Source organism: Lingula anatina, chromosome 2, assembly GCF_051362555.1.
Source record: "Lingula anatina isolate TDL-2025a chromosome 2, LinAna3.0, whole genome shotgun sequence".
Taxonomy (NCBI): Eukaryota; Metazoa; Brachiopoda; class Lingulata; order Lingulida; family Lingulidae; genus Lingula; species Lingula anatina.
In genome coordinates, this window is record NC_141768.1 from 15038916 (window position 1) to 15064575 (window position 25660).

General features: G+C 37.3%; 2 protein-coding genes across 2 annotated transcripts; both read right to left on the reverse strand.

Annotated features, from left to right (window-relative positions):
- Positions 1-7904: 7904 nt before the first annotated feature.
- LOC106154573 (NACHT domain- and WD repeat-containing protein 1) lies at positions 7905-25603 on the reverse strand. The gene is made up of 8 exons (XM_013528964.2): positions 25442-25603; positions 16070-17075; positions 15145-15357; positions 12721-13478; positions 11611-12393; positions 11008-11140; positions 10408-10579; positions 7905-9833 (listed from the first exon to the last, which is right to left on the reverse strand). Exons 2-8 carry the CDS (start codon positions 17011-17013, stop codon positions 8943-8945), a joined length of 3894 nt encoding a protein of 1297 aa, XP_013384418.2. The 5' UTR covers positions 17014-17075; positions 25442-25603; the 3' UTR covers positions 7905-8942.
- Positions 22191-25051, reverse strand: LOC147763418 (uncharacterized). The gene has a single exon (XM_087003221.1). The coding sequence runs from the start codon at positions 24644-24646 to the stop codon at positions 22508-22510; it is 2139 nt and encodes a 712-aa protein (XP_086859347.1). The 5' UTR covers positions 24647-25051; the 3' UTR covers positions 22191-22507.
- Positions 25604-25660: the final 57 nt, after the last annotated feature.

Here is a 25660-nt window from a genome sequence, read left to right on the forward strand (position 1 = left end):
AAGGCAGTAAATAAGGAGTTTTGGGCGTAGGGTGACAATATCCTTTAGCTAAAACTGTTTCCTTGGGATATACACAGTGTAACACTGTAGCAACTAAGTCACGAAATAACAACATCTTATGATAGTCATTTCCGATACCAGACAGCTGCGCCGTTGTTTATCAACCCAGATATCAATAGTTTGGGATTGACGTATGCGTTTGTAAGAATAATAAATCATTATTTGAAACTGAAATAATTTCTGATATTCATGACCGCTTTATCAGACTAGACTATAAAGATTGATGCAGTCCTAGTCCGTATTTTACTGGTATTACATCATCTATTGTTAATTGGATATATAGCCTGTCATTTCCAAACAATCCTGGCTTTATTGAGAGAAAGCAAAATCAGATAAGATTTATGGCAATATTTATGACGCAAATGTTGGTAGCATGATTTCACCATTTTGGGACTGTTTCTTTTACGTGCATGCATCAGATCTCGGGTTCAAAAGGTTGCGTTTCAACGGTGGAAAAATAAGCCAGTTATCCAGCATCCGCGTCAATGTTTTTCTTGTAACATTTTGAAATGTCACTGCCAATCACAGTGCATCTGATATTACTAAAGGTGCACTATTACAAGTTGTCTAGACTGTTTACTTAAGAGCAGGTCACCGGTCGCATGGCACAATACACCCACATACAATTAAACCTTCTGAAATTTCTTATCAACATGGCAAAGTCCATTATCAGATAATTATTCTTTTCAGCACCGATGCCAATATTCAGCAGCAAATTGTAACCCATCTACTTCCATGAGAATCGTTAATTATGGCTACCATGGATAGTTTGGACACTGTAAATATCGCATTCACGTCAGTGGCGTCCGTAATTTAACCCGTATAACCTATTTATTGCTATTCCATCTTTGACTGGGGTAAATAGTTATTTCGTAAAAGAATGAATCATATTATATGATTGATAATTCGGCCTTAAGCAAAACCGCATTTTATTGAAATGACATATGAAAAAGTGTTTAATGATACATAAATGTATAAATGACAAAATTAACTTTTGAAAAAACACAAGTACCTGTATTGTTTTGAGAATGAAGTAAGTAATTGAGTTTTACAGGAGTTATATAGCCTATTTCCAACGCATTCTTTATTTGACGTTCGTGGATGTGTCTCTTTGAATGACCTTGTGGTAATAAGATAGTAGTATGTTTTGAAGACTGTGTGTGTGAAATAAAGCTAATGTTATGGGTCTTGTACATTTGAAAACTGGGGAAAGTTAAACCTCCAACTCCCAGGGTAACCGAAGATAGTATGGTGGACGCCAAGTAACTTCACTCCCTCCACCCCCACCCCCCACCCCCCAAAAAAAGAACGGATTGTTAATCATAAATATTAGTCTAAACTTTCGCCTATATGCCACTGTAATACTAAAAAAAGTTAAGACCCATTGTTAGATATTTTCAGTGTTGCATTAATTTATGGAACTTATATCTAAGTTTTTGTACAGATTTCACTAATAATCAAGACAATTTTCTACGTCCAGCTAAATTCTCTCTTTGACAAAATGAAAACACAGATAAAAAGTTTTAAAAAAAGCGAAAGTTTTCTCGTTGTTACTTAGGTCTCAAACACTTGAACGAAACCCGTCACATTAATGTCTCCAGCGTTGTTCGTTTAACCGTTAAATTAAAAAACTGAGCAAATCAAGGACAGCACCTTAGGATTTCATTTAAAAGACACGTTTGGCACTTGGGTAGAAATATCAGCTTGTGACATATGTTCGGGTTACTCAAGGGACTTGTGCGCACTGCAGCCAATTGTCTTGATACGGAGACCTCTGTTTAAACAGCTAGTCATGAGAGCTGCTCAGCAAACTAGAAGACATGCTGTCATACGTGAAAAGGAAAGATCAATGTACTTAATTCGTTTTTACTACCAATATGGGAAAGAAGATCGAGAGGCTTCAGTTTAGCGCCAATCTGTAGAGAGTCTCACAGTGCAAAACAAAGCAATACTACCGGACGTCCCTTTCTTACATACTTGCTATTAATAGCATCATTAGTGGTGCGTCGTCTTATAGCTGGTGATTGATGACCGTATTCAGTGCTAGTACAGGTTGTGACACTTCATCAATATAATACCTTCGGTTACAAGATTTTCCTGTAATAACTCCCTGTGAGATTTTTGTTCATAGTATTTTTTTCTTGGGTTAGGAGTTCTAGGACATAACCATTTAAGTCTTATGTTTGATGTTTCTTGATATGCGCATAGGGCGTATGGTAACATTATATCATAAAAACACAATAGCTACCGCATTATCTACTCATTTTCGATTGACATATTAGAGAAAAGGGAACACATTTGTATCATACAAAGTTCTCCAATGAACACTGTATGTGAGATCTGATTAGGCGTTAAAAGGAATATTCATATATTCATATCAAAACACACTGGTAATTTTACTTTTTAAAAGGCTTAGACAACATGCTAGAACCCGATACCAACACTGGACAATGTTCATACGTGCATTGGGGCTCAATCCTGTTTCATGTTTTGGCATCCAAGCAAGCACAACTCGTACACCTGTTGTGATAGAGAAGACAAGTACTCAGTAGAAACACATTGCATATTTGCTACAATATCTAAGACGGATACCATGTAAGCGACTAAGGTCATTCAAATAAGACGTTTATATCAAAAAAAATAATAATAATAATAAGCCTAACCTTCAACCTTGATAAATAGAGAGAAATTAGGAGTGAAGGCGTGTCACAATTTCTATTCGTCAAAACTTTACAATAGCCCTATAGTCGTAACCATGCCTCCATTAAATTATGTTTCCTTGAGGTTCCATTGGAGGCCCAGGACAAACTTAGCATGGTTTTCACTTTGGCAACTTTTGACAACTTGATGTATATCTAAGATTGCCAATTCCCGAAAAAATATAAACCTTGCATATAAAAGACCCCTGATCTTGGTCACTTTTACAGCTTCAGCCCAAGTGTTTTTTGATAAAGCCAAAATGCTTTCCAACAGCCACAGAATATTGTTTTTCACTAAACCTGGTTTGAAATATTAAGTTGTTTCACTTTTCAGACACAATGGTTAGAGCTAAAAACAGAATGTTAAAGTCAGAATGTTTGTTTGTTCTTCAACGGGGTTAGGACTTCAACGGGGTTGACTTTTCATTCCTTTGCCACTGTCGTCCTCGGGCTTGTTACAAGGTAGGTCAGGGTGGTCTGACTGCATGAGCAGCTTCTTCTAGGGGAGAGGGGGGGGGGGGAGACGCCATGCACCATGAGCACCACGGCCATCTCTAGCAGCTTCAGAAAGAGGAGCATAAGGAGCATCTACAGATGATTCAACATAAAAGGAACCACGGTCAGCACGGGGTTTTCCTGACTCGCGTTTCAGCTGCTCATGATATTAAAGGATTGATACTCACGTTATGGAATATGCACTGGTAAGAAGAAGAAGAAGACATATTTTTATGAATTGAGAATCTGCCGGAAGTGCGTCAGGCATGCGGTCGGTTAAGTTGGGTGTGTCTGGAATACACAATGCATACACAATAAATGCGCTGAATTCGTTATTCATACGCTACATGTACGTCCCACAGAAGTCAAATTACATGTAATAGTAAGTTTTTGCAATATCGGCTGCGTGTTGAAATGAGTTAAATGGAAATCATATGAGCTTGATATAAGCAAAAGAATGACAAGAGGCTTAGTTTCGGAGATAAACGACCTGGGAAATTAAAAAAGAATATTTAACTGTAAAAATTAGGTCAAAATTTAAATCTAAGGTTACTGTTGGATTTGCCATACAGTATACTGTTTTGTATTCAACATCATGAGATATATCATATAACCATCAGTTGTTATCAGTGTCAACCTGGGCATAACGAGACACCTTAAACAACAGCCGATTTTCGATCTCAACCAAACCATCTTTTAGGGATGAATTCATATATGCTAAAAGACAGTCTTTCGGCTTTTTACCAATTTGTGCGAAATTTCCTATTCTACATATGAAAATGTATTGTGCCCGAATTGTTTCCAGAAAACATCTGAATTTTTTTATCTATGGAATAAGAGCTTCTTGGGAATACGACCTCCATAATGGAAACAATTTCTTCTGTGAAAACACCCTATTGTACTAGTACGTACAAGTACCTGCTGTATTACTGATTGCATACTTCAAAAAAGACAAAAATGAAAAGCGAAGCAAACCCGCTAAATTCATTTTGGCTGACATTGTTTTTTTCTCTCACTTTTTAAATGTGTTGCGCTTATATTTAACTAATATGTACAAACGGCGCACATTGTATGAGGTCATGTCAGGTCATGTAAAAAAATGAATCAATATACCCTTAACGTATTCAAATATATGCTGCAGCTTCCAGAATAAAGGCACACGATGCGCTACGTCATGCATATAATGAATCAAAGGCCGCATTCATATCAGCGGACTATCTGGTTCGCAGATCAAATATGGCCGAACCACTTGAATGCTTGTTGCGTAATCCCTGCCGGGAATCTTTTCAGTGTTTATAAGTGGATTAAACGACAAGCTTTTAAGTTGGTCGCCATATTTGATCCGTGGATTAGTTAGCCCGGTGTTATGAATACCACCAAAATGTTTCTCTTTTAATGATTCGGCTTTAATTTTGAAAAATATTGCTTTGACTGAGAACAGATTTTCTGGAATGACTACTTGAAAAGGGCGGTGATATGGATGACATGAAGGTATAAATGATAATTAAAATGGCTTTATGACTAAGCTGCTCGCAGAAGAAACTTCTAACAAAAGATGGGGCTGAGGGGTGTTGCAAAAAAAAAAATTAGAATTTGAAAATAAACATACAACCAGGACTTGGTAATTTTATAATACGGCACATGTATCATGAGACTCAGAGTCGTGCATTTAAAATGAACCGTTAAAATTCCTAGTATTGGCACTGAAATATTAGAAGAATGTGTATTTGTCAATTGCGTTTTATGTGAATGTAACATTATTATAACCATTCAAATATACATACCAAATGACAAGAAACCCTATTTTCATAACGTTTTAGGTCGTTTTTATAGTCAAATTTTGTTTAGTTGTTTACAAGCCTTTCGGATTTATAAAATGGCACCAGAACAGCACCAAATCAAAACCGAAACCCTACTAACTTATCAATTTTCTGTTTTAAAAACTTTTAAGTTTGTTGTCTTCGCCATTTAAAACCAACGTGCGTGATATCCTATCTCGAACTTGTTTGTCTCACACCCGTCTTGTTTAGATATTTTAAGCTTGGCAAATGTTCTTCACGTGAAGCCATCATGTTTATTTAACTTGCATAATTTTTCTTTAACAATTGCTGTGGTTTACTCAGTATGCCGTTGTATAACCAATCGAAGCATCGTAAATGGCTTTTCGGCTCGGTGACCTGGAGTACGTGCAAACTCCGGAAACTGCATTGTGAAATAGACTTATTTTTGAACTGACTTTTTTTTTCTGTCATGACAACAGTTATTTCAATTGATTCACGATCATAAAGCAGGGCAGGGATGGTAATTTAGGAAAGATAACCTCTAAACAAAATATAGTTAAGCACACATTTATGTTGGGTTTGACTATTGTTTGGTGCCATTAGTCATCTTACCTTTTGGACACAAATCTATAATTTTTAAACTGCATCGTTCATGTTTCAAATAGAATTTACTTAGTGCTAGATATTCAATTTCCGCGACACTGTTGCAGTGTAATAGATCATGTAGGTGAGAGATTTTCACCGCATTAAAACCCATTTAACAGTGGTTTATGGATCAATAAATACAACAATGATAACTTTTTCATCAACTTTTTATGACATCACGTGACAGTGATGCTTTTGTCACACTTGTGATTCTTTGGTTTAACTCGTCTATGTGTACTGATATTAAACGCTGGTTGTCTCAAAAATGAGAGATTATATTTCGAGCCACATTTATTGACATTTTCATTTTCATTTGACATTTTCTAGACAAAACCCTGGTAATACTTTTGTTACTAGCCTAATTGTCTAACAACTCTCAGAGATACGAGTACCTAGTCTTCAAGGAAAGACTCGCCGGAATTTGGTGTTTCGTCTTTATGGTAAACAAATGCAAGGAGAAATATTATTTTGAAATGAGCATTGAATCGGTAAACTTTGCCAATGAGCAGCGAAGGGAATGGACGGAATGTCCGTGCGTCATGTTTGTCCGGAAAGAATGTACTTTGAGTGAGATGATGTTTTACTAGTTGTGTTCTATCAAAAAGAATACTGGACAGTAGCCAATAAAATCAGTAAACTACAGAGCAATAACATAACTGCTTGTCTACTCAAGACGGTTCTGTCTTTACAGCGGAAACAGTTCTTGGAAACGCCAACCGGTCGTGGACATAGCTACATTGATCTTAATAAGAGCGGGTCTTTGGCAAAGTAGAAATGGGTTTGTTATAAAATTTTGAAATTCGTCATTTCCTACTGCATGAACGATCGAAATATCTTTTTCGATCTTTGATAACCTACTCCTCCACAGTGCATCATGGCGCCAGTGAACGCTACAACTCTAGTTACCACTACCGCTCCGTCTGTAACTACAACTGCTGGCATGGGCCTGGGGATCACAATTGGCGTGGCTGCTTTACTGTTTGGTTGCCTCATATTTTTGGATCTTCTTCAATGTTTCGAATCCTGCAGGAAGAAAATTGTCGTGCGAAAAGCAAAGAAAAAAGTGAGAAAACGTGCCGAAAAGGTTGGCAAGATGCAAGTTGCAGCCATTGCATGGACTCGCTCGGATCGCGCCAATTCACTGAAACCAGAGCAAGGAGCGACTGGCTATGAAGGAAACGTTGGGAGATCGGAGTCACCTCTTAACTGATGTAACGCTACCGTAGGTGATAATTGGATATGTTATATAAAAAACATGGGTGCTGATGTTTGACATTTCATTATTTGAAACAAGATGCTTGAAAAGAGGTACACTGTAGTGAAAGGAAAAGGGAAATATCAGTCAGATTTTCAGCAAGTCACGAAGAATGGATTTGATAAACAGTAGTTCACAGCAAAAGACAATGCGAGTTTTTTTTTTCAAATATTTATTTGTACTGATGTAAAATACTTCATTGATTGTTATGTACCACCAAGCTTCGACTGTGAAAAATATATCTGCAACTACTGTATTTTCATCATATGGGCCTCTGTCGCCAAACGAAAACAAGGAAGAAAGGATGAAATGTCTACAAGCCAGTTACAACTGTTTGAACACACATTGTCCGCCTCTACTGTTTTACCTTTAAGACAAAACATGAAGCTTTTGTTTTAACAACACTAACATAGATAGTTTTGTGGCGTTTTGTTCGACCATAATAAACACTGCAGTACAATATCGGCTGACAACTATTATCAAGATGAATAATAAACGCCGCATACAGGTATATCTATGAATTTATTTTTCCTTGTCAATATAAAATCGACGGTAGAGTGTTTGGAAGGCTAGCAAGACCACATACTCATCGTACCGGTATATCCGTGAAACAAAATGTGTAAGAAATCCCCGAGTCCAAAACTTATCTCAACCGGAGTCATTTAGATTTTTTTTTCACCTTTTACATTCCATACCAATTTTAAAGGGATTAAAAACATTTTCTGATTATAGCCTCCAATGCGTTTTAAAATAATAGCTAATAGCTCTGAAAATGGACGTTTTCCAAGTAAATGCCGTCACCTTGTCGTATCAGTAATCCGTTTTATACCTTTCATAAACAACTGACTAGTCTATCAAATTAAGTTATAAATCTTGATCTAAACACGGACAAAATCCGGTAAATAAATCAAATTCAAAGATATGATCTAAAGTGACATGCTAAAATGAAGCAAAATAAAAAATCGCCCATAATGTTTAATGTTTTTATTTGGCACAAAATCACAAAGATACTCGTCAATATTTACTGAAATGTAAAACTGACAATTATCACAACTCTAATGTAAATGTTAATAATATCACAGTGTAGAATGTCTTTTTTTCTTGGAAATCAAAAAGTCAATAACACAGTCACACCATAACTACACAGGAACATATCAAACTATAACAATAACTGTTGTACAAGTTATAACTATTTTAAGGCACTTTTTTTAGAATCGCACAAACAAATCCATTTACAGTGATAATCACTATAAAAATACAACTGACATTAAATTTATTAAATAACCACAAAAATGGTCTGTCTTGATACAAATAAACTTAGTAGAAAAACACAATCACAGCAATACTATCAATTTTACAAAAGCATTAACTTCTAAGTAAAAACTGTCATAGTGATTTTGATTAAAATGCACCAAGTAACACATCATGTCTACTGTAAAATCCAAATATAAACATATGAAATACAGTGTACCATTAAAATTCTAACAAACGCAGTAAGAAAAATATCAAGAATAAGGACATCAGTTATGTTACTCAGCATCCACGTGGATACATAGCTTACTGGGCTCTCCTACAGCATGACAGAAACATGAACATTTAACATATATTAACTTAGTTTTGAAGTCAGAATACTGGTAAATCGTTATTGCACAATGGAATGAAAATGCATACGTGAAGGACAAAAAATGCCCTTCATTGGCACAGCAGCTTAAAAGCATAAAAACAAAATATTGATAAATATAGCACAGGCAAATTGTCACAAAGCAACAAATAACTCATTTCTACAAAAACTGAAAAAAAATAATATAAAAAAATATTTTCAAAATGATTCGTTCTGAAAAAATAAAAAATAATAAACAGCAAATAGTTAAATTATTTTGTGGATCACCCTCTCATGTTGAGAAATTTTATATTACAGGATAAAAAATAAATTCTTTCACAGAGAATTGGGTATGGGATTCCAGGTAAAACAAGTACCCATCAAAACTCAGGGTGCTATCCTACATGTTAGAGAATAACACACGCTGCACTCATTTGCTCTGCCTCACCAGCTACCTCTGCGCTCCTAGCACCAACTGAATCTCGGGGTGATTTAGAGCCTGTCTTTTGATTGTTATTCACACTACCATTTGTCAAAGAGGTAGAATTTGTTGAAGGAGGGTCCTGCCACCACATTCTCCCCAAGCTGTAGAAACTTGAGGACCTGGCAGCAGACATGTTTACTGCTGAAAAACGGCCAACATTTCCCGCACTGGTGGTGACCACCACTTCCTGATCCACCACTTTGAGGCTGGTGACCTGACCTGGCGCCATCTGCTGGATGACCTGACGCCCTGTGCTCAGATCAAAAATAAGAATCTGATCTCCAGACGCCATCCAAACATGTTTCCCATCCAGCATAAGATCCATGTGGTGCACCTTGATTCCTTCCATGCCTAGTTTTCCCTTGACTTTACCTGCTTTGGTATCCCAGGCAAACAGTCCCTCCTTTGGGGTGTATGATACCACCGTGCTTATGTCAGCTGAGGCAGACACCTTGGAAACATGAAACTTGTGTGAACGCAACCTAATGTTCTGCTTGGGTCTTGCCACAGATGAAAAATGTAACACATTGGCTTGGTTGTAAAAAATGGCATCCCCTCTAAGGTGCAAGATCTTGGTGCCACTTACTGTCACTTCTTTGAGGTGCCTTGGGGGCTCTGGATTCCTAGACATTCCCAAGACTTCAACTCGGCCAGTCTTAGAAGAAAAGAGAACCTGAGATGTTCTTGGGCAAAAGCTAGAAAACACCATTTCTTCTTTGAGGTCAAAAGTCCTGATCAGTTGGTTTTCTTCTATGCACCACAGCTGTATTGTACGGTTGTTACTGATGCTGACCAGAACATGGACTTCTGCCACCTAAATTATATTGAAATACATGAGACATTCAAAGCATAAAGTGGATAGTGAGTGCACTTGATCAAAACACAAACACATTTATATTCATTAAGGTGTGTGCTTTCTTTTCATATTCCTAGTGGGTGTCTCTTTTACACATATTAATGCAAACATGATAGATCAATATGAAGATTGTCTTTTAGTAAACAATAATACTTAAACAACCAGGACTTTGAATGCAGTTATCATATTCCAATTTTTAACATCTCATCATCTGATTCTCTTTCAGTTAAAACTCATAAATGTAGACTTATATTATTCATAAATAGAAAATTTAATATTGCTAAAATCCCGGGTTCCATTTTAAATCTGTCGTCTAAACTAAGTGGTGGCAATTCATCAAAAAAAAAAAAAGAGGAAGTTTATTGACAGATCACGCATGTTCACTATATTATTTTTTTAATTTCAAATTCTCATTTAGCTTTTTGCATAACTCCTTGAATAAGTAGACTCAAGCTAGCTGCTTCATTTTTCTGAAGCTTGCTAGATTTAAATATACAATGTAGAGAAGATAAAGAACTTATCAAATAAATACCTGTGCACAAGCTAGAGGTTTGACATCTTTAGATGGTCCAGCTGCCTTTAGAAGCCTGGTGGTATTGTTTGCTAAATCTGATGCCACAGTAAAATATCTGTCCCTGCTCTGTACACAGGCAAAATGGCCTTCTTTGTCTAATACAGGCTTCAAACCAGAACCTGGAAGAAACCTGATACAACAGGAAGCATGAAATCATAAATATTCAAAAGTGCACATTAAAAAGACAAAAAGTACAGTAGCTTGTATATGTACTTTAACAAGTATAACAAATTATAAACAACAGGAATTTTTGTGATGGATTTTATCAAGAATTACCTTTATCTGATAAAATAAATTTAAACTGTCAATTGACAAATTGATCTGTTAAATCAGTAACTGTTGAAAATTGTGTCCAGAAGAGGGATTTGAGAACAATGAATATACAAATCCATCCTCTGTACTTATGAAATACTCAGACTATATGTATTGACAGTCAAATCATGATTATAACATCTTTTTTAATGAGAAAGGGGTGACAAACCTCTCAGGCTGCTTTTCTCTTTTTGTAAATATTTAACATTTTCATAATCATATTATTTCAGTAAATGTATTCCTTACCCTTGTCTCTCCACACTGCACTGCAAAGGTTCTAGAGTCCAGAGACGGACCTCCATCTCCTCCTCACATCTTGTCATCATGGCCTCCCCACAAACTGACAGTTCATCACAAGACACCATCAGGGTTTTCAGCACTGAAAAAAAAATGGATGAGTCAAATGATGGGCTCCGTTTTTCAATTCTGACTGCTCATCTCTGCATACTGCTACAAAGACAGATACAAAGATTTTACTATAACTGCATGCTCTCTAACCTATTACATGTAAGAAATATCTTATTGAATAATTTAAAACATATGACACCGTGATAGTGTTATAAACAGTTCACTTGTACAAGTAATCTGTATCACTTTCCAAATTATCCTATTTTGAAGAAACAAAATTAAAACAAGAAAGCACAGTAGGGATAAAGTTACCACATGTATTACTTGGGAGGGTAAACTATGTGAATATTTAGGCTAATCAAGATGCACACATACCATTATATACCTTTACTTTTACACACATGCATATACCATTAATTTGTTTATACTAACATGCTTAAATTCATGTATATGACACACAAGCACTCCTTGAATCATTAATTTATTTAAACCATATCACACCTTTTCCTTCTCGGAGGTTCCACAACTTCACGCCTCCTTCCCTAGAAGCAGAGACCAGTACATCCTGGGGAATACCAGTATCTGATGGAGAAGATGCAAAGTGAATTGTATGCACAAGGTCTGGGTGTGCCTGCTCAAAGACATAAGAGCATTCCCCGCTGACCAAGTCCCACACAGAGATGGCGCTATCAGCAGCAACACCAAGACACAGTCCAAACTGATCAATAGCAACATCTTGAACCCTGGTTTTGCTGCCCAGGATCTCATGCAAAACTTTTCCATCTTCCAGGTTGAACACCACCACCTTTCCATCATGTCCCCCTGTAGCACACACCTTCTCCTTGGTGACAAAGGCACAACTAACGCAATCACTGTGTTTGTCCAATGTGTGCAGTACTTTCCTGTCCACCATGCTCCTGACGCTGACACTGCCCTTAAAATGACCAGTGACTAAGTACTGGCCACAAACTGAAATCTGGAAGCAGGAGACACCATCAGTGACTCTCTTTGCACTTCCTTGGCCTTGGCACACCACATACAGGACATTCTCATGGAGGAGAAGGACTCGCTCACTGTTTGCACTCATCTTAAGCCTCGTCCTCTTTGAAGAAGTCCACCTTGAGGTAGTCTCCCAGGCAATGGTATCTGACTTTTGGTGAAATACCACATACTCTTCATCTGTGTCTAAATGATGGGTGTCTAAAATTTTCACTGTAAGGCCATCTTTGCTAAAAATGGCTGCCTGATCTCCACTATCGCTAAGGCTGATAGCAGACACTGGATCTGAAGAACATGTCAACAGATTTATAAAACATACTGCTTATAAAACATACTGCTTACTCATAAAAGCAAGGGTTATCTATTTACAAAGTAAAGACAATTTTGTATCAACAAAATTTGCTTTATCAGTTCATTGAAAGAGATTAAATAAATAAATAAAAATAAAAAGCTTAAAATCAATTTGATAAAAATTCTAACACAGTGCAAAACCTGATAATGGTCATCACATCAACTCTCAATTCCATAATCATTTATGAACATATTAGTCTTAAATAATAATGTTATCATATTATAACCCAGGTCTCTACATCAAATACATTATGCACATACCTTTCATAACTTTTGAAAGTAGCATCTCGCAAGCATCACAAGTTTCCCATATTGACACAGTCTTATCATCATGTGCCAGGGACAGCCTTTTCTCATCCTTGGACAAGCTAGCAGCAGTGACCATTCTTGGAGGTAAACCAGCTACCCCAATGTGATACCCAATGGGAGCATCAAGCCAGGTTGATGTTGGGATGAGTAAGGGTTTTGATGCCCTGTTGAGACACCAGTCCAGAGCTTGCTTGGTGACTCTGCCTATGACACTGGGAAAGGCACTGGAAAGGGAGCGTATGTGGCCCAAGAGGCTCGTTGCAAAATGTGATGTCCCTTTGTCATTTGCGTCAAGCTTTTCCTGTACACAAATTAAGCTCTCTCTCAAAATCTCCACCTCAGGATGGTTCATGATTTCCAAAGTTATGTTAAAGTCATTAATGACTTCCGTCAAAGACATGATCTTGCTTTTGGCAAAGAGCCAAAAAAAGTTACCCAAGGTTATTGTCAGAAGGTCCTCTTTCTTCTCAGAGTGTAACAAGTAGTATGGGAGGTCACTGACATTCCACAGGTGTTCAGGCCCAAGTGCTGAAAACTCATCACTTTCAAAGCTGGTGTGCCCATCCTCTTCATCTCTATGGAACCTGTCCAGCTCCTGTTTCCAGACCCAGAGAAAGAAGTCTGACATTTTCCGTAGCAGTGAGCTACGGTTGCTGGGCGACTCTGGGGGACCATCCAAGTAGCATTCCATGGCAACCTGGAAATATTGCCTGGTAAAACAAAACAACAGTATTATCTATAGTGTATACACATATGTATATATATGGGGAAAACAATTTTCAGGCTGTATTTGTTTATGATATATATCTTATACAAAAAAAAGGATAAAAATGGATCTGAGGTTAGAACTCTGACCATAATTTTTCATTGAAAACAGTGTAATTGTAAGAGTTCCTCTATGATTCTTATTTCCTATGCTCAAATATTGTATTAATTTCTAAATTTGCATTTAAAAATTAATCTTAATATTTAATCAAACAAATAAAAAGATATATTTTAAAACTGATTAATGGATTAAGCATAAATGAAACAAGTCATTTTCAAAGAAGTGGCATATATAGTGTGTATACGTAGCACAATCGGTTTAATTATGAGCATATGCAGCATCATATATATATATATATCAATCAAAGTTTTTGCTTTCTCAGCAAAAAGATCATTCCCTAAGTCATCAACTTTTGTAGGGGCGGATCCAGAGATACGTTTTGACAGTCTTCCAAATTATCTTTGTTGATCCATCCTCCATTTTTGACCATCTTCCAACATAAAAAATTAGATACCCCTCAATGTAAACTTGAAAATCTGACCGTCTTCCAGAAGACCCAGAAGACGGCCTAAATCCGCCTGTTTTGTGCAAATATTTCTGTTTGTAGGTGATTTAAAATTCAAACATAGTTAATTAGATCTTTAAAATTGGATTTTTAAACATTACTTGATCTGATTGTAATTACCAGATGTATCTATATTCTTTACAATGGTCCCATCTATTGTATGCATTAAACATTGAATTTTATAGATTTTCTTCAAGGAATCTATGCAAAAAAACTACTACAGTAATATGCAATTAAGTTATGGACTAGCCACACTGATGAAAATAAGAATGATTAAGCATTCCAATGGTGCATAGTAACTATTGCAGATCAATTTAACACATGCATGGATTTTTGATGAAATTGATTACAACTTATTGCAGGCAATTATCACCCAATACCATAACAAGCCATTGTGGGTGTTACCAAAACACTGGAGAAAGGCACAAAAGAACCTCAACTTATATCCAATAACTAAGCATTATTGTATAATCTAACTATTGGTTAGACTCACTGTAATTATTTGCTGTGAAAATATTTTCAGATCAGGTGGTGTCTGCTCTATGATTATTAATGTTTAAATTATATACTTAAGCAGGGATATACATGAGTTTACTGCATACGATATGTTTAAATCAAATATTATTCTTTATATTGTGTTACACTGTAAAAGATCCATGCACTATCAAAACAGTTAAAACAAAAGGTATATAATGTTGTCACAAAGCTTTGTTTATGGAAGTTAAGATGATACTCACCTTTGCTCAATAAACTATGAACTGCAAGCAAGAAATGTGATCTTTACCCAAGCTTTGTAATTAAAAATTACTAGAATGTTACAAGTGTAAGATACTGATTAGCATAAAATTCAAAATGCGAACTTACTGTGGGAAAGTAGTAAGTGGGGGAGAAGTGATTACCTATGATTACCTGATTACCTATGGTTTAATCAAATAGTCTACTGAGAGGGGTTCATCTATCTGTAACATAAACCCGACTTTACAAAAATATTTGTATCTATAATGAATAAAAGTATAAGGAATATGCAATAGCAACCGATACCAACCTCTGAGTGAAGCTGTAAACTTTGGTTCCATACGCCAGTTTTTCCCGCAGTATCTGGAATCTAGTAATGAGTTCCTGTTGAAGACCATGCCAGCTCTCCAGGACTTTCCACAGTTTGTCTGCATCACTCTTAGCCCCCAATCTCCCTGCTTCTCTTAACACAGCATCATCCACACTCAACAGGTTCTCAAGTTCCTTTAAACTCAAACCATACCTACACATAAAATGATATCAATAAAAATTCAAACTTTATTTTTCAAACTTGAATTTTTTAAAACTCCTATGCTAGTATCTGATTCATATACTAATAAAAGTTATTTTGGTAAGTACAGAAATATTAGACTAAGTACAAAATTTAAACAAAAAAAATTATTTGAAAAGGTTGCTAAATCAAATTATAATGTTTCATTTTGTTATGAATCACCAAATCAAACATCTATGAAACAGTCCATTTGTAAATATGTAAAATGTTTTTAAAAATTCATATTCACACATATTTTATTTCTTAATTACCATACACAATTAAATTAGACAAGTAGCTCTGTTTGAGTCACTAGGCAGTAACTATTAGGAGCCATAACAAAACACAGTTAGACTTTAAGCAAGATCAATATCTGTCTACATTCTATTAACTGGAGTAATAATTACACAGTCATAATTGATTTTTTAACTGCTTCAGAATTGATCTTGCTGTAAAGTCAATCCAATTTACTTTGTATTGTTCCTGTTTAATTTTGTTTAAAAACTACAGTAAACCAATCAGGACAAACAAAATATTTTAACTAGCCTTTTGTTCAAATGCATCCCTGAAAGCATGTTCTTATCTCTTTTTAGTTAGATGCAGAGTCAGACAATCTTTTCTGATCTGTTCTTGAAAACATGATGGACTTCAGCAGTTTTGCAATGAAACAATAGATTAAACTCACCTGGCCAATGCCATATATCCAAGTACATGTGACACCATAGCAGTACCATACTTCCTTTCTAATCTTTTATAAAAATCCTTCACAGCAGCACGGAGGGTATTGGATAAGACTGGATTTTCTTCCTCACTGTTCTTTTGGCCCTCAGGATTGGGAACCTGGTGTATTACAGTATTGAAGCACATCTTCACATACAGTGGTGTCTTACAATGGGCAAAGAACTCAAAAAGACTCTCAAATTGCTCTTCTGTTAAATTCTTTTCTACATCATTTTGCCACCGAGCAAGATTTTCTACTATCATATCTTCTGTGAAACTTGCGACTTGCAGGTAGGTTTTCTCATCTGGGATCCGTTGCAGAAGTTTCTCCAGCACTCCATGTTCATTTGGATCAGTTGAGAGCACCAAGGAGATCATAGATGGCACTGAAGAAGGGACCCAGCTTACAAAATCCATACCAGGTGTAGAGTGCAGTTCATTTATTCCATCCAGGACAAGTACCAATTTCCGCTTCTGTGCCCTAAGCACCTTACTGGCTTCTTTTAACAATTCATCAAAATTTCTCAAAGTTCTATCTACTTGGTGGAATATTCTGTTTTCTGGCACTGGTAGGTTCAGTTCTTTACATAGCTCAATTTGGATGCCGATCAAAATGTCATGAAGCCAGGAGCTTCTCTGGGATATGCCAATGAACCTTTGGATTACTATGGTATTTTTTTGTTTAGCTTTCAGATGTCTCCCCAGCTGGGCCAGTGTGACAGTCTTACCACAACCTGATGTTCCATGAACAATATAAGGTTTCTGGGGTTTATCATTATAGTTGATGTGAGCCAGGATGTATTTGACCACCTGACCCCTTGGACTTGTACCTTTTGTTTTCTCTGCTGCATAGGTTTCATGATAAGCAAGTTCTTCTTGGAAATGATTAATAATTGAATTAGTCTGCATTTTGTTGTTATAGCCTCATGTATTTGCTGTCCTCATAGTTGATGTTGCAAAGCAAATCATTCCTAAAAAATAAAATCAGAAAGATAAATTTGAAAGTAGATTGTACAGTAAGTACCAGTACATAAAACATATACGGGGATAGTATATGAAAGCACAGGCACGTAGCCAGGGGGGTTCGAAAGAACCACCCTTTTTGCTAGGAAAAGGTCCACTTTGGATAAAATTTGATCTAGGTACATGAACGTTTTTTGAAAAAGGTCCACTTTTTCAGAAAACGAACCCCTCATTTAAAATTGCTGGCTACAGGCCTGAAGCACATACAGGTACATGTAACCTGAATTAAATTGACTACCTTGTAATATGATTATAAAAGGGACAACTTGAGGAATCTAAGAAAGGAATAAATTAGCTACCAGTGTTAAAGTTTACTGAGGTTTATTCAAGGCTTACCCTCCAGTCATCAAGCAATTTAACATAATTCAATGTAGTTCTGACCTTTTTTTTCAATGTAGTTCTTTTTTTTTCTAGTCATCCGTGCAATTGATTATAGCCACACTTTTCAAATACCTGATAAATCCAAAATGACTGTTGTGGGTGATTCACTACATATATTCTGTAACTACCAGAACAGTGTAACTTTAAGGAATAGTGCTTTTATTGCTTCAAAAGACATGAAAAATAACTTTTTTCCTAGATCATTTTGGATTGACGATGTGGGAATGGAATGGAATGGAATGTTTATTGATCATAAAGAACCTTAACATACAAGGTACAGATCATCGATAGCGTACAAGCAAATATAAAATGGTCACAGAAATACAATATTAGATATAATAGATTTAAAAAAAAAAAAAAAAAAAAAAAAAAAAACTACATGGAACATACGAATTAAACTTACACCTAAGAATGGATATTTTACTGACCGACATCCAACTATAACAAGGCACCATAACACTACTAGCAATAATGACGCACAATTACAATGAGAAATAAATGAATAATTATATAGGTTATATATCCAGCTACAGTAGTTTTTTTGTGTGTAGCATTTCGTAAACCCATACTATCTATCCATCCCGACTTTGCTAATGACACACAGGGATTATGTTAACTAGTGTTCTGGATAGTGAGCAACTTATCCCTAAGTTTTAAACAGCTACCTAAATATTGTACTACAACATATATAATGTCCATCTCAACAGACCCCATTAGAAAGTTGAATATTTCTTTTTCACTAAACCCTTCAAATGATACAAAAGACTCTAGCTTAGTACTCATTTGGTTCCGCTGCTCTGTATATACTGGGCATTCCCTAACTAGATGAAATTCATCTTCTATTCTCTGAAGATCGCACAATTTACATAACCTCTGCTCCAGCGGTGTCTTAGGTCGGGTAAATCTCCCCCGCTCCACCTGTAGGGTATGTGCACTTAATCTTATTTTACAGAAGGTGGTTCTTAGACTCTTATTCATAATTGTAGTGTAATTCTCACATGAGAATCTGTTTTTGAAGCCTACATATGTTCTAAGTTTTTTACTACTATCTACTGCCTTTATCATCTCTTCCCATTCCTCACTGTAGGCCTGCTTCATGTGTTGGTTTATTATGGCCTGTGTGTTGCTGTTGGATATTTTAATGGGATTAACCCATAATTCCTCGGCATGGCCTACTAAGAGTGCCGCTTTAATACCCGAAGACCAGGTTGTGATACCAGCTTCTGACATTGCCCTGTTTTCAATAAGGGCATCGAGTACCATGGCATTTTCACCTTTATATAGTCTATAGTTCAGGTAACTCCAATATTTGACCGCCAGGGCCGTAAGGTGAATTAGTATGGGGTAACTTCCCAATTCACCCCTTGCAGCGTGGTTACTGGCTCTCTTGTGTATTCCCAGAATGGTCTTACAGGCTTTAATGTGGAGCTGCTCTGCTGAGGGCTTGTCACATGTGGAGAGAATATTATTTTTTTGCATTTTGTGTATCAGATATGGAATCCACACTTCACTACCGTAACCCATAACTGGAACCACTAGGGATTGGAAAAGTTTTTTTGCGACGGCCGTGGGGGCGGCAAACAGCTGGTTACGAATTTTGAAGAACACTTTAGCTGCCTTGTCTCTCAGTGTGTCCATACCTTTGGTAAATTTGCCGGAGGGGGTGAACGTAATTCCCAAGTAGTTATATTCAGTAGCAATGCCCACTCTCTTTTCCCCCAGTGTGAAGATCTCTTTATCTATCGTTCGCCCTAGCTTGTTGAAGATAACCACCTTAGTCTTATCTGTGTTCACTCTAAGTTTCCATCTGTCACAATAACTAGCTAGTTGGTTCAAGGAAAACTGGAGACCTTGTGCACTTTCTGATAGTATGACTAAATCATCAGCATAAAGTAGGCATGTGAGTGGTCTGTTATTCAAAAGCGGTGGCTTGCTTTGAGACGTATCCACAAATAGGTCTGGTATGTCCTTTATGAAAATATTGAAAAGTGTAGGGCTTAGCACACATCCTTGTTTGACTCCCACGCTCGTACTGAAGGGGTTGGTGATCCCCCCCTCACATTTAATAGAAAACATTACTGAATTATACATACTTCTGAGTATGTTTACGAATTTAGAGCTAAAATTTGCCTTAATTAATTTATAAAGCAGTCCATTCCTCCAAACAGTGTCATATGCCTGTGAAAAGTCTACAAATGCTGCATAAAGTTTGGACCTAGAGATCTTGTGAATGTATTTATCTACCACACTCTTCAGTGTTAGGATATGGTCACTGGTCCTGGCACCTTTCCTAAATCCGATTTGGTTGTCAGGGATGATTTTCTCTTTCTTGACCTGGTTATTTAGTCTTTTGTTAAGTACTTTACAGAACAGTTTGGATAAGTTGCTTGAGATAGCTATTCCCCTATAGTTGCCTGGACATCTGCGATCTCCTTTCTTGTGGAGCACGCTAAGGGTGCTGGTACGCCAGGCGGTCGGGAATTCTCCTGAGGAGTAGATTACATTGAAGACCTTAGATATTGCCGGTGCTAATGAAGTAATCCCTTCCTTTATCATCTCGTTAGGAATACCGTCTAGACCTGGGGCTTTATTTCTTTTCAGACTAGTTGCCGCCAAACGAACCTCTTTTTCCGTAATACGAAAATCCATTTCATTGAATACCCTATGGTCGTGTTGCAAGTGGTATTTGTTTATTTCATCCTCAAAAGATGTGTCATCATGCGGAATTTTCCTATTCATTAATTGATTGAAATGACTCCACCACTCGCTTGGTGGGATAGGGTTTCCAGAAGACTGCTTTTTAGGGCAAAGTTTATCATACATCTCCCAGAATGCCTGCGGGTCTTCATTCTCCAGCTTGCTTATACGCTGATATATAATCTCCCTGAATGAATTGCTTTTGCTATTGAGTAGCCTTTTGTATCTTTTTTTCATGGCACAGTAATCTTGGACTATCTTTCGATTCTCTGGGTTTTTACGTATTTGTCTAGCCAAGGACCGGAGTTTTCTGCTCATATCTTTACAGTCACCATCAAACCAGGGCTTTTTGCCCACACCTTTTCTTACTTTAGGTATTCTTTTTGTGATGCCTGCATTGGCAGCTATTCTCGTCACTAGTCTGTAGAAATCCTCAAGACAGTTTTCAACTCCTTCTGCTGTTTCCATGAATGTTGCAGATGTGAATTTCCTTATTTCTTCTGCATTATGGGGTAGAGCGAGAGCTCTAAGCCATCTATCTCGTGAACCAGTATTCCAGAAAAATTTCTCTGGGATCTTAAGTAGAGCCTCTGATGAGCCCGTAGGAGTAATGTACTGGCACGTATTCATACTTATATTGCAGGAAAGCAGGCAGTGGATCGAGTACGGTGATAAATCGTGTACCCTGAAGAACTCAATCTGACTAAACATCTCCACATGGCAAAGCATATAGTCAATCGTGCTGGGCTGCCCGTTATGACTAAAACATGTCTGATTACCAACAAAATCCCCTACTACTCTACCATTCACTATCCTAAGACCGCTGCTCTTACAAAGTTCTAATAGTCTCCTACCATTGCTATCTACACTGTGACAATCTAAGTTCCTTCTGACCATTGGGACATCTGACACATAACCTTCTCCTGTCCCAACCTGTGTATCACTGTCATGTTGTACAAAGTCCTTCTCTGTGTAAGTTTTTGCATTGAAGTCCCCAAACACAATGCATTTGCCTAGTTTTTCATATTTTGACAGATCCTCCTCTAGAATATTGAAGATATCTTCCCTTTGGCTGGTATAGGAGCTTCCAACTGGACTGATGTACACGTTACACATGTAAACATCTTCTCTAAGATTGAAGAATTCCTTTTGTAGTTTTATCCACATGAGCTCCGAGTTATTTCGTTTGATAAACATAATCCCTTTGAGAATTTCGCTCCTTACCCCTATTGCTAAACCCCCAGATGCCTTGGGGGAATTTTTTTATCTCGGTCTGAGGTTTGATTCAATATGGAACCCCTCCAGGTGAAGGTTATCATTGACATCACAGTGGGTTTCAATCAAACAGAAAATGTCCAATTGATGTAGTGCAGATTGGAAGCATGGCAAGTCAAGTTTGCTTACCCTTTCATTCCCAATCCTCATGAACATACCATCTATGTTCCATGCACCAGCTCTTAAACTCCGAGGAGAGCTGTGCAGCATTGTAAATGAGAGTTATATACCAAGTCAAAGGTACTGTTAATGGATGGAGATGACTAGCTACTGGTTATATGTATGTATTTTAACTTCAGATGTATGAAGCTTAAAATAATTAATAAATAAATGATATCTGAGCAATGCACTGTTAAAGTATCACTCTGTTTATAGTGCCTCTTCTTTCCGTTACGCTGTGACGACTAACTTAACTTACTAGTTGCCCTACTAACAAATGATAATTAACTTAAATAAATAGATAGGGTAGGTAATAATATATACAGCCATGCATACCTACAAAAAAAAAAAAAAAAAAAAAAAAAACATTAAATCTTAAGTATATCTGCACTATACTAAAAATATCTTGATGAGGCATGTTATATTGATACACTGTAAGATAATCCACTTCTAACCATTATAATGTGAAGACTAACTTAAACATATAGTGCCACTGTTTACCATTTTATAATGATAAATAGCTTAAATAAATAGATAGATATATAAAAATATTTAATCCTACACCCAAAAATATCTGCTTTATTATGATAAATAGCTTAGATAAATTGATAGATATACAAAAATAATTAATCCTACAAACAAAAATATCTGCATATCGATAATGACACAATACTTCCTTATCTTGCTACTTGGCACTGAGATCTGGCATGTCCATTGAATCGTAGCAATTTCATGTACTATATACTCAATTACAGTTCATTGGGCTAGTAGCACCCTTGTGCTGCTAATAAATACATTTAAAGCAAGTCCCTTTAGAACCTTTTTTCAATTACTAGTAAAGTCAATGTTAAACCCTTTTTCAATTACATCATAATCCTCTTCTTGCACTCTTTCTACGACTGTCAATATTCAACACTTTCTCAATTGTGTCACGTAAGTTAGCTGCCAGCAGACTAGTGCCTTGGCGCGATAAATGGACACCATCTCTGTTGAACAGGTGTCTTTGTATAACTCCCCTTCGCATAAAGTTTCCATTTTCACAAACATGAAGATTGTTTACTTTGGACGAATGTATTTTGGATTTCAGCAGGGCATTTACAACATCTGTGTCTCTGTTCAGCATAGCATAGTCCAACCTTGGAGTTCCCAGAGATATGATAACTTGTGTCTGGGGTTGAGTCTTTGCAAAGTCCTCTCCCATTGCATATAGTCTCTCTGCACACTGAGCAGCCGATTCCTCTCCGACATCATTTGTGATTTCATGAAGAATAACACAATCAGAATCTAGGTTCTTGTTGTTGAACATAATGTTAGCAGCCTCTGGAGCTGTGTATGCTAAAACTGTCTCTGTCCTCGCAGCCGGCACAAGGCGATGGGGGATAATGTTTTTTATCTGGGAGTTCCCAATAAGGGTCACTGTACGTCTCCTTGATCTTTCGTGGCTGTTGCTTACTCCTCTCATGTCAGTGACTGTTTGAATGTGTTGTGGTGGTGTCACGACAGGGGTACGTAGAGCCTCCGAGTATGATAGTCGGGGTGGGGAGGAAGCACCGTTGACGTGGTTTTCTGCTCCTGAGGCTGGCACGTTGATGGGATGAGCAGATTGGTGTCCATCATTTTCTGATTCAAGGTTAGAATCTATCTCTGTGGGTGGGTAATGGTGCCTCTCTGCTGGGGACTCTGGTGTATCAAACAGTGTGGGGCTTATACTTCTGCCACCATTATAGCTACAGACTGATTTTCTCCTTTCCCCAGGAGCTGTGCTGCTAGTGCAACCTGCTGCATTAAAAGTGTTGTCATGGTCACACTGTACACTTGTTCTTCGTGCTTCATACATTTCCTCTCTGGATTTTTCCAGCTCAAGTTGGAGGTTGTCGCACTTGGAACGTAGGTTAGTTAGATCATCCTCTTTGTCTTTAATAACAGACATGAGCTGCTCAGCTGTATGGTCCCTTGCCTGCATGGCTGCAGTGATTTTATCCACTTTGGCCTGTAACCCCATCTTTTCTGCCTTAAATTTATTGAGTTGATCCTTGGCTGCTTGTTCCATATCCACCCTGAGTTTATGTATCTTATCTGTCACACTGTTTTTATCAGCTTTCTTAACGTTATCCAACTCACTCTTGGTTTTATTCAACTCCTTTCTCAGAGATGATACTTCAGACTCGAGGGTTTTCTTTTCATTTTTCACTAGTTCTAAATCCCTTTGTGCCAACTTGATCTTGAGATCAAGACACTGCTCTTGTAATTTATCAACCCATCTAGCCTCAAATTCCTTCAGAGTCTCAACCATAAAGGTTTGCGATTGTTCTCTCAGTGGCTCAGTTCGTGTCCCTTGGTCTGCTGCCTCTAGGGAAGTTTGCGTTTCAGCCTCTAAGAAGTCGTGGATAGTTTGTGTAGCTACTGCTGTTGTGGGTAATTGAGAGTTGGTGCTGACAGATTTACCAGTGAGTTGTGGCATTTGTGGCATTTCGTTATTGTTATTGTTAAGATGATTTAAAATGTCTGGGTCTGGACTGACACACAATTCACAAGAGAACTTTCTGCTGGAATTTCTAAGAGAGGTGAGCATATACGCAGGCAATGCTGAACAGGTAAAATGTATCCACCCTCTACAATTGCAACACTGGATCATGAATTCATTGTCAGGTATACCGCACTGAGCTTCACATGCCATTTTATGTACGAGGCAGAGAGCAGCTCCTTCATCTACATCTGTACATACCCCTTTCTGTAAAGTTTCTATCTCTGGTGTTGCTGGAGTTTCTTGTTTTTTACTATCTAGAAATTTCCTTAGGGTCATATTGGACTCTTCATTAATATGTACCTCGATGTCAGTCTCAGGGATATCATAGGAGTTCATGAACTTTACCGCTTCTTCAATTGTTTCAAAGGCTTTGTGGCAGTTTCCTGGGAATCGCACTGTGCTGGCCTGGGCCATTGGCCACCGTAGAAAGATGCCGGGCTCTCTCCCAGATGCTACGGCGTAGAATTTGGTTGACGACATGGTTATTGTTTATCGTATCGTATATATCTATCTATATGAGATCGATCTATTGCCTGAGTAGTATCAGAGTTCCTGTAGGATACCAAGTGTACAAGTTAACCTCAGTTAACATGAGTTATAGACGCTGCTCGAGGTAACTCACCGGCTTAATAGTTTCAAATTATTCTTATTCCTTCTCTAACTCAGTTCTTTGTTCTTTGTTCTAACCATGACGCCGCTATTTGAAGTGTCTCTAGCTCTTGGAATCCTTGTGCTCGGCTAAATCTGTGTGTGCTGATGTGAAGATACTAAGTTCATTTTCCAGTTTCTGCTAGTCATTCCATCCAATAACTTCTGAATTAGTTATATTTTATCATAATAATCTGAACGATAGACAAAATCAAGCTAACCGCCATAGCCTCGTTCTCGTTCTCTCGTTCTGTGGGTATTCAATTCTTTCAAAACGTCCAATCTATTACATCTGACTCCTTAGAATTGTTTATGACTGTTGCAAAATTTTATATATGAATCATATTCAACGATCAACAATACAACGGATATTATGGTTGATCATACGTGTATATCACATATCTAGCACGAGTTGACTGGTAAACTACTGTTGTTAACACTGATAGTGACACGGCGTTCACCCTGAGGGTTGAAGGCATCCCATCCCAAATGGCTGTCACTTTCAAGACTTTTCAACTTCCAAAATTATACAATCGCTAGGAAACACAAACAAGTTAAATGATAGAAATTACAAGACTGGCCGTATCATGTTAATCTAGATCTATTCCTAGTTTCTATCAGACTCACCAGTTTCGCAAAAACAAGGAGATTGAAAGTACCGGCATCATCGTCGCTTCATGTAGATGCTTGTTGCCTGTTGCTTGGTTTGACATCCAACTTTTTCACCTATTCCCGACCCGAAATGTGGTCTCGACCTAATTCATAATTTTTTTTCAGAACACCTTTTCATTGTATATAATATTTCATCAAATAGATCTAGCCAAGCGCAAGACGCTAAATACCTGT